At 33.7% G+C, this 17,925-nt stretch overlaps 1 protein-coding gene across 3 annotated transcripts in view; it reads left to right on the top strand.

Annotated features, from left to right (window-relative positions):
• LOC145292012 (DNA (cytosine-5)-methyltransferase 3B-like) overlaps positions 1–17,925 on the top strand; it is a 667,010-nt gene that overhangs the window by 490,844 nt on the left and 158,241 nt on the right. For all 3 annotated transcript variants that reach the window (XM_080138008.1, XM_080138009.1, XM_080138010.1), the window contains one exon: positions 313–367. In XM_080138008.1, coding sequence (XP_079994134.1) covers positions 313–367 — 55 coding nt within the window. The remainder of the gene's footprint in view (positions 1–312; positions 368–17,925) is intronic.

The following is a 17,925-nucleotide window of genomic DNA, read 5'->3' on the forward strand; positions in this document are numbered from 1 at the left end:
ATTTCAGTATTTTTGATAAATATTGTTTTTTCAATTTTATCATTTTCTACTAAATGTTCTTTATTTTCATTGCTTGTTAAAATGTTGGTTCTATAATTTCATTGTTTTTAATAAATGTTGGTTTTGTAATTTTATTTTTTTAATAAATGTTGGTTTTGTGATTTTATTTTTGTAATAAATGTTGGTTCTTTAATTTCATTGCTTTTAATCACTTGCAATTAAGAAAAGATAGTTGATTTACTTTTAAAGAAATACATAATTTGTTTTTATCTCTGAAGTTTTAATAATAAAATTTATTATTTTTTTTAATAGTGTCTACTGTAAAAGCTGCATTCAAGATTGGGTTTCTGCCACGGCCTGGGAAAAGGTATATTATAGTTAACTTTTTAAAATAAATATCTCAAAAGCATTTAATGATATTTATGATTATGCATTCTTCTAACTAAAGTGTAGTATCCTTTAGAAAGAGGCACATACGGAATTGTCTACCTAAGATCTCTGAAGCAGGATACAGTTTTATGTTCTGATAAAATCAATGACATTTAGCATCCGGGGGCACCTCATATTACTCAGTCTCTCAGTTGAATACACAAAATTCTCAAAGTGGATTAAGCGATCCTCAAATAACAACTTGGATGATTGGCAAGATTTTATCAATGACATTTATAAAATACTGCAATCAACTATTGGGAGGTAATTTATTAGTAACCATTGTAGCCATGAAAGGGTTTGGTTAACAGAATGGCAAATTTAGTGATGAAGAAACAGAAATCGTCATAGATTAATAATGCTTCCATTCATTCTAAGTGAAATAAGTCTAGAAATAATGAATTTATGAAAGTACCTACTGATGAAACTCTGACTGATGCTAAAATGCACATGTATCATAATACATCATCCAATGAAGATATTGACTTTCTGTGTACAAACCTTACTTGACCAGGTTAATTTCATAGGTCCATCTATGCAGTTCATTATGGAGAGAGACATAAAAAAATTGTACTTCCTAGATATATTAATGATTTTCACTGATCAAAGGTTTAGGTTATTGAAAGCGTCTTTACTGAACAATATCTCAATTTCAACTCGTACCATCCATAAAGTGTAAAGAAAGGAACTGTTCATTGCTTATAGCACTGAGTAAATTGAAAATGTGTAGTAACATCAATATATCAAGAAAAGATAACCTAACTTAAAACTTTTCACTGAAATAACTACCCAGAAAAATAACTACTGAGAAAGTATGACATCAGCTCCAAGATATGTGGATCAACCATCAAAGGACAATACTTGAAAACTTATTGGAGACTGTTTTTTATCATATATGAAGGGTTTGTCTAAAAAAAAATCAGGGATATGTTTTCTATATAACATCAGGACAATTTTCAGGAGAGACTTAACTCTCTAAAAACATCTTGTATAAATAAAGCCTTCTCCAGAAAACATAATAGCAAAAAAACTATGTATAAGATTCTATATAAATGTGGAAAAATATACAGAGGAGAGACATGCTACTCACTAAAAATAAGGCTATGAAAATATCAGAAATCTATAATACGGGGAGATATTTGAACATCCAGTACAGTTTACTATTCATACATGAAAAAGGAAAATAAAAATCATAAATTGAACAATGTTAAAGAATAAAACATCTAAATAAAGAAAGTAGTACAAATGTTGAGTGGCCTCCTAAGTAAACTTTATATAGAAGAGAATACAATATGGAACCAATAATTAGAAATAGTAGAAACACAATCTAGTTATAAGTAGTAATACTAAACATCTAGATAAAACTAGGTTTGCATAACAAATATAAGGTTTGATTAACAATCAGTTCCAAGTTCTTTTGGAGGTTAAAGATGCAAGCCTTACTATAGATGTTATTAACTAAAAATAGAATAAAATTATTACTTCTACTCAGTCATGGCTAATGGGAATAAAGAGTTCAACATAAAGAAACTCAAGTTTCAAAAGATATCCCTGAAATAGGTTGGAAGTAATATGAGGTCAAACTGTTAAATCTAATTAGAATAATGCAAGAAAACTATATGTTACTAAACTATATAAAATGATATCTTTTTTGTTTTCTTATTTTTATTATTTAATAGTATCATAGTTCTTGTATTAAAAAAATGTTTTCTTTCTCAAAAATACTTAAGGAATGTTATAAAAAGTAATAGAATTATTTATATCATATTTTGATTTTCATGAAGATGAGAAAATTCCTTCCTGTGTAGGAAGAAGTAAAATTGTCTTTAGGCTCTTTCCTTAATTCTCAATAAATCCATATATATGTGTGTGTATGTGTATATATATATATTATTATTATTCTTTATGTAAATATAGTCATATCTTGCTACGATGTGCAGACCGTTTCAATCATATTTGATTTCATCAGCAAGAAAAATTAAAATACAAAAATTAAAAAGGTTCTAGACCTTTTCAAATTTTGAGGAGAGGAAAAAAGGCCATGGCTGACGTGAAGCAAAATTGAAGTTGTTATGAAGCAAAAATTAAAGTTCTTATTAATTACAAAAATCAAATTTCTGTTAAAGAAGGAGGGGGGGGTTAAAAAGATAGTTTTAGGGAAAAGTTAGGGTGAGTGATAAGAAGGGAGGGGTAATATAATGATAAAGAGGGGGGTATGAATACATTAAGCGAATAATAAGGAGAAGGGAGGGGTGAGAACAGTTGGCATGGTGTCAGACAACGATATTAACCATATTATAATTCAAGTCATTTATTGCTTTATCGTAGAACGGCTTGTGAGTATTAAAAATGTTTACATTAGAGGAATAGCCACTTATTCTTTTGTTGATAGAATTTGGAATATGTTTAATTATAGATTTTGGATGGTTTGAATTTGAGTTTAGTGTTATCTTTTTTATAGGGCGCATATATTTTGTTTTTTAAATCTAGAGTTACATCCAAATGAATGAAATCAAATATGATTGAAACGGTCTGCACATTGTAGCAGGAGATGACTGTATTTACATAAAGAATAATAAAATATAATTTGCTCTCTTTGATGGAGCACTATCAACAATCTTTGTTGAAATTCAATTTTTGGATATCTTTCTACTTGGAATAAATAAATAAATATATATATATATATATATATATATATATATATAGTCATCCATGCTAGACAAGCAACTACCTCAAGCAAGGATCAAACTCGACAACCCAAATGACAGTCGAAGCTTCTAACCATTGCGCTATTTGGCTGCTGCTATGAGGGCAATTAATTAACAATGTTTTGACATTGTCCAAATACCTAAGCGCAATTTGTTTACACAAAGAGCATATATAGATGTTATTTGTTTTTGTTTTTGCAGTACGTTTTGAATGAATTCAATTATTTACGAAAGTGCATTTTTAACTAAATGTGAGCCACTGATGAGTCGTAGATGATGAAACATGTGTCAGTGGATAATTATATTGTAAAAATAATACATATGCCGCGCCCCATATGGAGGTACCAAATTGGTTAAAGGGAAAATTATTCCCAACTCGTATTCAGTTAAAAATGCATTTTGTAAATAATTAAATTCATTCAAAACATATCGCAAAAACAAATAACATCTGTGTAAATCATGATATATCCAAACAGTCAGTGAGGTGGACGAGTGGTAAGAATTTAGGCTTCTTACCACTTATATTTCCAATCTCACTAGATTCAGCCACACTGATAAGTCATAGACGATGAAACATGTGTCAGTAAATAATTAAAAACAATAAATATATATATATATATATATAGGCTTATTTAAGCCATTTTTCACGTGTTCGTTTCTGTTTTCATCGTTCGTTTTCCTTACGTTAGTTTTTTTGTTCGATATTTTGATTACCCCCCCCCCCAAAGTTTTAACGTTGTTTTCTTTTTTATTTCGCTTATAACAAACAAACATGGTCATTGTCGATGTCGTAACGCCCTACGACTTCCATGCGCGCACCTGTCAATTTGGTTCTTACTTAAATAAATTCAAACATCTTTCAGTAACTCATTCTGGCTGGCCGATTTTATTTTCAAACTTTGCCTCAGGGCTTCGGGTTCGATCCTACAAACTCCCCCCCCCTGGTTTATTTTTTATTCAACAGCACACACACCTCCAAACACCCGGGCAATGCTGGGTACCCTCGCTAGTCATAATATAAATCTCAAATGTGTCTATGTATGTGTGTGTGTTTGTATGTCTCACAAAAATATTGAATATTAAATGTGTGTGTGAGTATGTGTGTTTGTATGTCTGCCAAAAACTTTCGGATTTTCACAAGTTCGTTATCATTTTGAAGCTCCACATCTTGGACGACAAATATCGAAAAATTGGGCAAAAACATCCATTCCTTCATCCTTAACGGCTCTCTTTTTTTACAAGGAGGGTTGAAAAAAATGGTATCTTCATGACAAGATTGCTTTACGCATGCGTCATTACACGCAAATGACGTACATTGAATTCGTTTTAAATCTTATAAAAACCGACCTACTTTCATCCACGCACCGGTAGCGCGATGGGTTAAGTGACAGTGTCGTTATCTAAAGATTTCAGGTTGGATCCCAGTTATCAGATATATTTTTTCTTGATTTTTAAACATTTAATATTGAAACGAGGTTATTTATACAATATTTTTTTTTTTTTGCTGTTTTTTTTGTTTGTGTTTTTCCGATTTTTTAAGAAGTTCTTTAGCCCCCGCCCCCTACACACACCTCCAAACACCCAGGCAAAGCCGGGTACCCCCAAACAGGGTATTAATTCGCTTATTCTCCCCCCCCCCCCCCCTCCCTCCCTACATACACACCTCCAAACACCCGGGCAACGGCGTCCTTTTTTTTTTGTTTTACGTTTCTTGGCTGTTTTTTTTGTTTGGGTTTTTCCGATTTGTAAAGAAGTTCTTTCCCGCCCACACCCATCCCGCCTAAACACCCAGGCAACGCCGGGTACCCCCCGCTAGTCTATAAATATAAACGCGAAAATGTATGTATGTATGTGTGTTCGCTTTTTCTGTGTGTCTACAAAAGGCTTCTTTCAGAGAAGCGGTCGGTCGGTCGGTTCACAACTTTTTAAAACTTTTTATATCACATAGAAATCGTAATATCTCACAGTTAACAACGAAGCTCGCCTGTCTATGAAATTTGCTCGATTTCGGGAAGATAAATATTCAATATTTGTCGCTCGCCGCAGGTGTGTTAGTCTTTTTCCTATAACATCTTGGGGGAAAAAAAAAGTGTTCAGCAGTAAATGAAATCCTGCAGTCAAACTTGACCTCATTAACTCATTAAAACGAGCACCTGCTAAATCCAAGTAATTAAATAAATTCAAACGTGCTTCCGTAAGCATGTCGCGGTGGGGCAATGGTTAATGTCGCACGTTTTTTTTTTTTTTTTTTCTCACAACTTCGCCTCAACGGTTCGGGTTCGATCCTCATACTTACTTTTTTTTTTTTTTTAACCCCCCCCCCACCTACATACACACACACACACACACACCTCCAAACACCCAGGCAACGCCGGGTACCCCTCGCTAGTAGATATATAAAAGCGAAAATGTGTGTGTGTGTGTTTGTATGTCTGCCAAAAATTTTTGACAGACACAACAAAAATTGACAAATTTGGTATCATATTAAAGTCCCAACCTTCAAACGAAAAATATCAAAATTTTGGCCCCAACGGTCAACTCTAAGGTGTTTATCTGTCCGTATTTTTGCCGTGGGGGGGGGGCAAAAAGCAATATCTTGTTATATTTTAGTAGCAACTAGGGGGGGGTACCTGGCGTTGCCCGGATGTTTGGAGGCGTGTATGTAGGGAGGGGTGACCCTGTTTAAATATTATTAAAAAAACACAATGTTAAAACAGTTGGAGAAACCAAAACAAAACAGTGAACAAACATAAAAAAAAAGGAGAAAAAACATGAACGGTGAGAAGCAGAAAAAAATGGCATAAATAACACTGTTTCAACCTGCAGTCTAAAGAACTGATGATCTCATGTTTGGAGGTGTGTATGTAGGGCAGGTAAACTAAAGAATAAGCGAAGTAAAAAAACGTTGTCCGGGTCTTTGGAGGTGTAAAAGAGGAAAAAAAAAAGTTTAGGTAGGAAGATAGGCTCAAACCCGAAGCGGTGAGGCTAAGGTAGAAAAAAGTCTGAGTCTACGCCAAAGAGACATACAACTGAGAACGGATAAAATTAAACCTTTAAAAACATTTGCAGGTTGTTTAAACTAACGTCAACATGACATCATTGTCATAGTAGCAGGAGGAGACAAAATGAAGGAATGATTTTTTCATTGTAGAAAAAGGTTCAGTTTAGGGTGAAGTAATTAATGTTTTGGCCAATTTTTCAAGCTTCAAAATGATACCGAACTCGTTGCCCGGGTGTTTGTAGGTGTGTGTGTTTTTGGGTAAATGAAAAGAAAAATCATTGTTTGTTTTAAAAAAAAAAAACGAAGCCTTGACGCACACTTGGAAAATAGTAAAGTGTGAAAAAAAATGTGCAACATGGCAGGTGTGCATTTTTGACGAGTTAATGACAATGTTTTATTTACCACGAATCTGTTGGCTTCTTTTTTTTATACGAAAAAGCTTAATGCACGTGCGGTGATCGTAAGTAATAGCTATTCAGCAGTTAACATTTTCTGCGAGACAGTTTTTAATGAGGTCAATAACCGGGTTTGTTTGATTTTACCTAACTTTGGGGAAAACCAGCACCCTGTTTATTAGGGGAAGTGTCTCAGCTCAAAATGAAAGCAACCATCTGATATGATGAAGTCGCCATTGATTAAACGTTACATTACATTACATTACGTTACATTAAACGCTACACTTTGATCTTGGCCTGAAGGCCACGAAGGTGCCCACTGGCTGTGGGCCAGTGATTTGAATCAAGTTTCGCTTTTTTTATGCCGAAATACGAAAGCAACACGTGCCGATCCGAAAATGTCGAATATTTAACGTTTCAAAGTCGGGCAAATTAAATAGAGAGGCGACCACCGTTGTGAAGTCGTAGACGCAATATAAAAAGTGTTAAGAAGTTGTGAGGTGACCGATCGGTTCTCGGAAAGAAGCCTTTCTTGGACATACACGAAAACACACACACACACACAAACATTTTCGCTTTGATATTGATAGATAATATAATGATATTTATACGTATTCTAAAAAACGCTTAGTCATGTCATGTACTGTGACATCAGCACGCTTTAGTGGCAACGTTTATATAGAAAACAATGTATATAATAAGAGATTCTTATGGGTAAACATGTGAGTATCATACAAATTAAAATATTAACTTACAGGTTATGAAAATGGTACCAACGTTATTATCGAAGTAAAAATACAAGAGTATAATGAAAAATAACAAGCAAAAATGATAAGTACAAAAAAAAAAATGATGCTTGAAAATATTTAGCGATTATGTTTACAAAACAAAAACGAACGGCCATTTTATTTTTAGTATTAGTAACAATATGATCTCCTAATTCTGTTTAAAGGGAGGGGGGGGGCGAAAGATGTGATCGCTTGAATTCTAAGAACAGATACTATACTTTGATCTTAGTTATATATTTTATTGTCGTAAATTCTACAATTTAAAAAAATAAAAAATATAAACAACAAAATTAGGCAGAAGGCCCTCTAAGGAGGCGGAGGGGAAGGGTACAGAGTCTTTATAACTATATAATGTTAACTATATAGTGACATTGAGAGGATGCTTACTGGCAACATTCATCACAATACATCATTCACTCTCTGGATCCTAATCTAACTTTTGCGTTTTTAATAAACATATTTACAATTTGTAAAGAATTATCTGTATGTTTGTGTATGCATTTTTTTTTTTAATAGTGTGTGTGTTGTGTCGATGATATTTTTTTTTTTAAATGTGTGTGTGTGTGTGTGTCTATGATAAAAAGTTCAATTTAATTTAATAAAAAGTTTATGAATTAAATATACAATAAGAAACAGTTCGTGGAGTGGGGAAACTAAGAAAAAAGTTCATTTCTAAATAACGTATGAAACCTACTGTACTAATCTAAGTGACTAGATCACCCACTGTTTTCTGGGGAACGTCCCTATTGGGGATTGGGGAGAAGTCTTATCAGGAGTGGGAAAAAATAATGTAGCGGGGGTTGGGGTAGAAGGTGACCTCCTAGTAGGGGATGAACGGGGATAGCAAAAATAAATGTGGTGCAAGGGGGAGGGCACACTCGGAGGTTTTCTAATACCAAAAAATAAAACAAGAGCAGGATCTCGTTTATACTATCTGGAAAGAGTCTTTTTAATATAATTATAATTGAATTATAATTATAATTGAATATAATTTATTGTTATGTATTATTGTTTATAATTATAATTGAATTATAATTATAATTGAATAATTATAATATAATTTAATATAATATTTAATATACTATTGTTAACCTAGGAGGATGGTTTCCGAAGGACGCAGCACTGCCCATGCCATGCTTAAGGAGGGAACACATATTCAAACTGGGCTCCTCGACGGATGCAAAACTAGTGTTGTGCACCCACCTCTTCTTTGGTGTCTCTTCTGTGTACATGTGGAGTTCGTCAAAGAGGGGCAGTGCATTCCGGATCAGTCGCCAGGTCAGGGAAAATTCCGAGTTAGTCAGAAAATCCCATCCCGGCACCCAACTTCACTGAGAGTGGATCTCCTCCAGCGACCAACCCATCTGCCTACCAAAAGGATCCTTCGCGGTGCCCTCTACTAACTCCTGATAAAGTCTCTTCCTAGGCTGATTGAGCACACTGGTCCCCGGCAAAGCTCTAAGTGCGGTTCGGCATTCGGCAAAGAACTTGTCTCCCCCTTCGGTCTACGACGACCTTCTACCAAAAGGTCAGGTTTGAGATTGGGAAACACCTCGCAGATCTCCCGGGTCGACATGAGGGCGTGTCCTTCCAGGTTATGTAAGGATACCCCCTTGTGTCGACTTGAAAGACCAAGTAACCGTATTATATATCATAATTTCCTACCAAATATCATCTTCTATTAAAAAAAAGATGCATATTATATATTTATTGTGTACTAAATTGAGACAAGATGTCATATTCAAAGCATCACATCACTAAACTGCTGATTCCACATTCTGAATTAAAAGTATTATTATTTAGAAAGCCATTCTTAGTATTGGGAGGGGATGTTTTTTACATCTTCTCTATTTACACCTAACAATTTTTTAATTAATATAAGGCAATTTAATAATTCTTTATATAAAAAGGGAGATATTATTTAACATTACTATATATATATGTATATTTTTACGGGTGGGGTGAAGGACATGAATCAGTCCCGGAAATTGCAGAAACCGTTTACGAGTTTACATTACTACATTTCATATATACTTTTATGAGTAAGGTGAAGGATATTGAGTCAGTTCCAGAAATGGCAGAAACCGTTTTTGAGTTAACATTACTATATTTAATGTATATTTCTAAGAATGATGTTAAGGAAAATTTATTCAAGCCCAGAAATGGCAGAAACCATTTACCAATTACCATTACTATATTTCATGTATGTTTTTAACAGTTGGTGGTGGATATATAGAAAGTACCGGAAATAGCAGAAACCGTTTACAACTTAACATTATTATATTTCATGTATATTTTAAACCGTTGGGTTAGGGATATAAGGTAAGTCCCGGAAATGGCAGAAACTGTTTAGGAGTGAACATTACTATAAAATATGAGTTATTTAATTGGTATGTTTTTAATCTAAGTAATTTGATTTTTGTGTTTGTAATGGAATAAACAGCCCAGGCAATGTATCAACGTTTTTATTTTAGAAAGAGGGGAGGGGCCATAATGTAAGTTAAATCATGATAAATGATTGTAGAAATTAGTAACATATCCAAGAATTACGAAAAATGATGAAATGTGAGTTACTTGATTGGTGAGTTTTTAATGAAATAAACAGCCCAGACAATGTATCAAAGTTATTATTGTAGTAAGAAAGGGGCGATTATGTAGGTTAACTCATAAAAAATGATTGTCGAAATTAGTAACATATCCAAGAATTATGAAAAATGATGAAATATGAGTTATTTGATTGGTGTGTTTGTAATGAAATAACCAGCCCACAAAATGTCTCAAAGTTATTATTTTAGTAAAAGAGAGGGGGGGGGGGGCGATTATGTGGGTTAACTTATGAAAAATGATGATCGAAATTAGTAACTGTTGTGTCATGGAACAACAGTGAAAATAAGAACAATCAAGTCGAGGTTCGGTTAAGGAAAAAGTGTATTAACAATGATGTACAAAGATAGGAAAGCATGTATATCTGCTGGGCACTCGGCTAGCAGTTGAAGTGCAGTCGAATCTCTCTCACCAGTGTTGGAATTACTAGCGCTATTTATAGTGCTAATCGGTGTAAATTCCTCTGTTCAAGAAGGCCGGTATAACACCACCCTTTGAAAATATCCAATCTGGGATTAATAACGTTTTTGTTTTGGGTTCATACTAATCAACTCTGTTGATTTCCGTTTTCTGTTTGATATTCTGTTCTTCAGAGCTGTAACCTTCCGTCCAAACATAACCTCAGCAGATGTCTTCGACATTTCTATGTTTGCATTCAAAGTGACTCTGTAGACTTGTAAAAACTGTTGGATTGACTTATCTATCGGCGATCCACTAGCTTTTTTCAGAGCTCTCTTGAATGTGTCCACAAATTTCTCTGCTTGTCCATTACTTCTTGGGTGGTATGGCGGAATGGTTATATGCTCGATTAGAGGATCCTCGCAAAAATGTTTGAATTTGGTAGACATAAATTGCGTTCCATTGTCTGTAACAATGCAGTCTACTACTGCACGCCTAGTAGGAAGTTCATAGTTACCTCGGATGTGGTATTCTTACATTTTAATAGTTCCAGCCATTTAGATAGGCTGTCTACAACAATGAGATAGTAGAATCCATCTAGCGGTCCTGCAAAATCTAAATGAATCCTAGACCAAGGTCAGTCCGGTTTTGCCCATGATCCGAATTGAGTTGGAGGAGCTTCATAGCTAATGCGCATCCTCTACACTCCCTGATTTTTGCTGCTATATCCTTATCCATGTTTGGCCAATAAACGAAAGAGCACATAAGGCTTTTCATTCTTGATATACCTGGATGTCCTACATGGAATTCTTGAGCATTCTTTTCTGTAATGTTGCAGGAATTACGACCCTGTCGCTATATAGCAGAACGTTATCGCAAATTGAATAAATTTCTTCATCCAGTTTGTTATTGTTGATCCTTTCTTTTGTGCGCATAATAAATTCGTACACCTCTGCCTTACTCTTAATCTAATCAAGCGTTACCGGAAGTTCTCTTATTGTGTCACATAACATATTTTTTATTTCAACTTCTGCTTGAATGGCTGATATTACCATATCCTCCAATGGTTCTGTCTGCTTAGGTATTAACCTTGACAACCCGTCTGCATGACCAAATCTTTTAGATGGTACATACTCCATTTGAAAATAGTAATTCAGAAGTATGGTACCCCATCTTTGGAGTCTATTTGCCGTATGTTGTGGTAGTCCCTTTTTCGATTCGAAAATTGTCAATAATGGTTTGTGGTCTGTTTGTAACAGAAATTGGCTACCGTGCAGGAACCGATGAAATTTCTTTACCGCAAATATAATGCTTAGCGCCTCTTTTTCAATTTGTGAGTAGTTCTTGTCGGCTGGCAAAAGTGATCAGAATGAATGTGCTATGGGTTTCACTTTTCCATCATCCATTTTGTGTAAAATGCATGCTCCTATGCCATAGGAGCTGGCATCGCTTGCAACTATAATTTCACGCTTGGGATTATAATGTGCCAGAAACAAGTCAGACATTAAAGTCTCTTTAATTTCTCGAAATGCTTCTTCGCACTCTTGCGCCTAGACCCATTTTTGGTCTTTCCTTAACAGTTCATTTACAGTTTATGCATATTTGAGTTTATGCATATTTGGCACAAATACATAATAGTAATTTGCCAAACCTAAGAAACTTTGTAAAGATGCAATATTTACTGGAGCAAGCATATTCTTTATTGCACTCAATCTATCTGGATTCGGCCTTCTTCCATGTTTATTGATGATTTGCCCCAAGTATTTTATTTTCTCCATGAAAAATGTACATTTTTCCTGTTTTACTTAAAATTCATAATCCTGGATTCTTCTGAATACTTTGTTTACATGAGCTTTTTGTTGTTCTTTGCTAGCGCTTTTCATTAACACATCGTCCAGGTACCCTACTGCGAAATCCAACCCATTGAACATAATGTCCATAATTTGCGGAAAAATCGCAGGGGCGACATTTACCCCAAAAGGAAGTCTGTTAAACTTGTACAATCCCTTATGGGTATTAATACATAGCAGCTTTGAACACTTCTCATCGACTGGAACTTGTAAGTCTACGTCACTGAGGTTGATTTTAGAAAAATATTTCCCTCTACTCAGTTTCGCAAATATCTCTTCAGGGCTCGGAAGATTATAATGGTGATCTTGTAATGCCCTGCTTAAGCCTTGTCACACAGTCGGCGCAAATCCGACTCTCCTTACTCTTCTTTTTGACTCACTGTGATCAATTTTTCTGATTACACCCATGTTTTTGAGTCTTTCTAATTCACCGTGTATCTGTTCTATAGCGGCGTATGGAACATTTCTTTTCTTTCTGAACACTGGCTGTTCATTTACTTTTATGTCAAATTTTGCTACCGCTTTTGTACACCTTCCCAAACCGCCTGAAAATACATCTGGGAAATTGTCTTTTAACTCCCTCTTAAGTTTTTCTGCCTCCACATTCGAATCCTCAACCTTTTGGCAAAATGAGCTTAAAGGCAGATCCCATAGTCTAAACTTTTCGAACAGATCAGTTCCAAAGAGGTTGTTTGATTTTCACATGACAAAACTTCTTGCTTTTTCAGCCCTGTTCTGGAAAAAAATATTTGTCAATAATTCTCCTTCGAAGGTAATTTTTTTGCCACTGACGCTTCTCTCCGTTTTATTTGATTTAATCATAGTGGGTCTCCCAAGACTCTTCCATATCTGTACATTAATAATGGAAATGTCAGACCCACTATCAAGCTGTGACCTTACTTTCTTTTTAAACATTTTGACCTGTACATATTTCCGGATATTTTGTTCCTCAGGTTCAATTTTCGCAAGTTTAATGGATGTCTTTCTACCAGATTTTTTTCTATAACGCGATGCTTTATGCCCTTTCTGGTCGCAGTTGTCACATTGTTTGAATTTGTAGGGACACTCATTGTACCAATGTTTATTTCCATACCTCCAACATGGTCCAGGTAGATCTTTTCCCTGTTTCCTTCTCTGGTTATTTTTTGAAGTCGAATTTTTTTTTTTGATGGATCTTTTTAATATGCGACACTCTGCTTTCCTCTATGTCATGACTATCTTGTTTCAGTGCAATAAACCGTTCACAGTCTTCCGCTAAGTTTTGTAGTTTTAAATTTAGTTTGTTTTCGAGTTTATTTAAAACATGATGCCTGATTTCAGCATCTTTATTTAAGACCAGCCCTTGCACAAATATTAAACATTTAAAATTATCTGATGATAATTCCTCCAGTTTAAAATCGTCACAATGCTTGTGCACTATACTTGCATAAGTAGCGTAGTCGTCTTCCTCTCTTCTAGTAACATTCATACATTGTTATCGCTTTTTTTTTTGCAGAAAACAGTTCTGTAAGTAGCGTAACTGTTTCTTCTAAGCTCAACTCACTGGTCTTTTTAGGAGAATAAAATTCACGAACTTTGTATGCTCGGCTGTTCCCAATTTCCTTAGCAAAAGCCTAACTTTTTTCGCATCTGACCAGGTACTACAATCCGATATAAAAATATCCTCATATCGTCTATAGTACTGGACGAAAGTGAAATCATCTTCTGGATTATAATTGAAATTTTCAATAGCGGCCCACACAGCTGTTTGAGAAAATGCGTTATAATTATTGTCCGCTAACTGTGTCACCTCCAGAATTTTTCTTTGTTCCTCCTGTGTTTTCATCAATATTTCCTCGAAGCGTTTCTGTTGTTGAGGCATTTTTTTCTTCAAATGCTTGTTGAAATTTCTCTTCTTTTTCTACTTGTAGTTGAATTTGCTGCTTTTGCATCGAGAGATTTTGCTCTGCCTGGAATTGTAACAATTCCAACAGTGAATCTTTGAATTTCACATCCATCATACAAATTCAGTTTACAATTTCCTTAGTAAAAAAAAATCAACCAAGTTTTCTTTCCCAATACTTTTGTTTGGAGAACATCAGTTTAGCAATCATTTTGTAACTTAATTTGTTGAACGCTATATTTCTAGTCTTACTAGAAATAATCCAGCGAAATAACATTTGTTTAACATGTTTTTGATTTGCTCGCGTTTTTACGTAGCAAAAATAAAATCCGTCGCTTTAAATATCCGATGAATTCGTATGGGAAACTTTTAGGATTTTTTTTTTTTTTTTACCCTCTTTGCCTTTTGCAAAAAATGACTTGATTCTTTACGTATTTGCTTAGCACAAATGATGTACACGAATAATTATTTTTCACGATCTGTTTCTTTTGGTTTGTTTTTTTTCAAATCCCAGATGTTATCGAAATAACGATAAGCTTACACGGTATTTGCTAATTATCTTTGGACATTTAACTTTGCAGAAGAAAATTCTTACCGTAGGAAAAATGGCTTCTGGTGAAAAAAAAAATGAATCCTTTTTCCCTTTCTAAAACACTTGATAAGTGTGTTCAATTATCAAATAATTGACAACATTTGCGTTTTTCGCTGTAGATTTTGGTAGCAAGTTTTTTACCATTGCCAAATTACTATTGTAATAATTAATTCGCTGTTAATCTTTGTGTAAGCAAATATCTGCTGAAATGACAAAGGTGTTCTGCTGTAAAGATTTTACGAATCTTTATTCTAATCACTTGTGGTGAACAAGAACAATCAAGTCGAGGTTCGGTTAAGGAACAAGATGTACAAAGATAGAAAGCGTGAATATCTGCTCGGCACTCGGCAAGCAGTTGAAGTGGAGTCGCATCTCTCTCAACGGAGTTGGAATTACTAGCGCTATTTATAGTGCTAATCGGTGTAAATTCCTCTGTTCAAGGAAGGCTGGTATAACAGTAACATATCCAAGAATGATGAAAAATGATAAAATGTGAGTTATTTGATTGGTGTGTTTATAATGAAATTACAATGCCTGAAAGTTATTGTTTAAGTAAGAGGGGGGCTAAAATGTGGGTTAAATCGTGAAAAATGATTGTCAAAATTAGTAACATATCCAAGAATTATGAAAAATGATGAAATGTGAGTTATTTGATTGGTCTGTTTGTAATAAAATATATAAAAGTTATTATTTTAGTAAGGGGGGGAGTGTCGATAATGTCGTTAAATTTAAAAAAAAACTTGTCGAAATTAGTAACATATACAAGAATTACCAAACATGATGAAATGTGAGTTTTAGATTGGTGTGTTTGTAATGTAATAAACAAACCAGAAAATGTATCAAAGTTATTATTTGAGTAGGAGTGGGGGAGTCTATAATGTGGGTTGATTCATGAAATATGATTGTTGAAATCAGTAACATATCCAAGAATTATGAAAAATGATGAAATGTGAGTTATTTTGATGCTGTGTTTGTAATGAAATAAACAGCCCAGACAATGTCTCAGAGTTATTATTCTAGTAAGAGGAAGACAATAATGTGCGTTAACTCATGAAAAATGATGAAATGTGAGTTACTTAATTGGTATGTTTATAATGAAATAAACAGCCAAGACAATATCTCAAAGTTATTATTTTAGTAAAAGGGGGCAATTATGTGGGTTAACTCATAAAAATTGATGGTCGAAGTTAGTAACATATCCCAAAATTATGAATAATGATGAAATGTGAGTTATTTGATTGGTGTGTTTATAATGAAAAGAACAGACCAGACAATGCCGCAAAGTTATTGTTTAAGTAAGTGAGGTGCGATTATACGGGTTAAATCATAAAAAATTATTTTCGAAATTAGTAATATATCCGAGAATTATGAAAAATGTTTAAATGTGAGTTATTTGATTGGCCTGTTAGTAATGAGATAACCAGATAAGACAATGTCTCAAACTTATTATTTTAGTAAGCGAGGGATGATTATGTTAAGTCATGAAAAATGATCATTGAAATGAGTAATGAAGTCGATAGCCAGACAATGTTTGAAAGTTATTATTGTAGTAAGATGGATGCTATAATGTGGGTTACTTCATTAAAAATGATTGTCAAAATTAGTAACATATCCAAGAATTATGAAAAAGATGAAATATGAGTTATTTGACTGGTGTGTTTGTAATGAAATAAACACCCTAGCGGATGTATCAAAATTTTTATTTCAGTAAGAGGGGGGGGGGGAAGCAGAGATAATGTAGTTAAATCATGAGAAATGATTGTCAAAATTAGTAACATATCCAAGAATTACGAAAAATAATGTAATGTGAGTTACTTGATTGGTGTGTTTTTAATGAAATAAAATCCCAGACAATGTTTCAAAGTTATTATTTTAGACAGAGGGGAGCGATAATATGGGTTAAATCATAAAAGATTATTATCAAAATAAGTAACATATTAAAGAATTATGAAAAATGATTAAATGTGAGTTACTTGATTGGTGTGTTTGTAATGAAATTAACAGCCTAGACAATGTATCAAAGTTATTATTTTAGTAAACAGTGGACGATAATGTGGAGTAAAGCATAAAAAATTGTAGTTGAAATTAGTAACATATCCAAGAATTATGAAAAATGATGAAATGTGAGTTATTCGAGTGGCATGTTTATAATTAAGTAAACAGTTAAGATGATGCATAAAATTTATTATTTTAGTAACAGGTGGACGATAATGTTGTTAAATCAAAAAAAATGATTGTCAAAATTAGTAACATATCCAAGATTTATGAAAAATGATGAAATGTAAGTTGATTGGTGCGTTTGTAATGAGATAACCAGATCAAACAATGTCTCAAAGTTATTATGTTAGTAAGAGGAGGGCAATAATGTGGGTTTCTTCACTAAAAATGATTGTTGAAATTAGTAACATATCTAATAATTATGAAAAATGATGAAATGTGAGTTATTTGATTGGTGTGTTTGTAATGAAATAAGCAGCTCAGGCAATGTCTCAGAGTTATTATTTTAGTAAGAGAGGGACGATAATTTGAGTTAACTCATGAAATATGATTTTCAAAATTAGAAATATATCCAAAAATTATGCAAAATGATTAAATGGGAGTTATTTGATTGGTGCATGTGTAAGGAAATCACCAGCCCAGACAATGTCTCAAAGTTATTATTTTAGTAAGAGGGAAGTATAATGTTGATTAACTCATGAAAAATGATGGTCGAAATAAGTAACATGTCTAAGAATTATGAAAAATGATGAAATGTTAGTTATTTGTTTGGTGTGTTTGTAATGAAATAAACACCCTAGCGGATGTATCAAAGTTTTTATTTTAGTAAGAGGAGGTGGCGAAGATAATGTAAGTTAAATCATGAAAAATGGTTGTCGATATTAGTAACATATCCAAGAATTATGAAAAATGTTGAAATGTTGGTTATTTGTATGGTGTGTTTATTATGAAATAAACAGCGCAGACAATGTACCAAACTTATTATTTTAGTAAGCGGGGGACGATAATGTGGGTTGAATTATGAAAACTGATTCTCGAATTTAGGAACATATCCCAGAATTAAGGGATTTAACGAGATACGTCCAAATATATGCTAGCATATTATCCGGAGTCACCCAGGATTAAATGAGATACACGGGCGCCTTGTATTGAATGAGTTAGATGCTAATATATCCTAGCAGAATACCTGGTGTTGCTTTATATTTAATTGGATTGGTTGAAATATATACTAACAGAATACCTTGCGTCGCCCAGGATTTAATGAGATTGATGGAGATAT

The sequence above is a fragment of the Euprymna scolopes genome, chromosome 13 (genome assembly GCF_053919585.1).
Source record: "Euprymna scolopes isolate OS-2025 chromosome 13, ASM5391958v1, whole genome shotgun sequence".
NCBI classification, from domain to species: Eukaryota; Metazoa; Mollusca; class Cephalopoda; order Sepiida; family Sepiolidae; genus Euprymna; species Euprymna scolopes.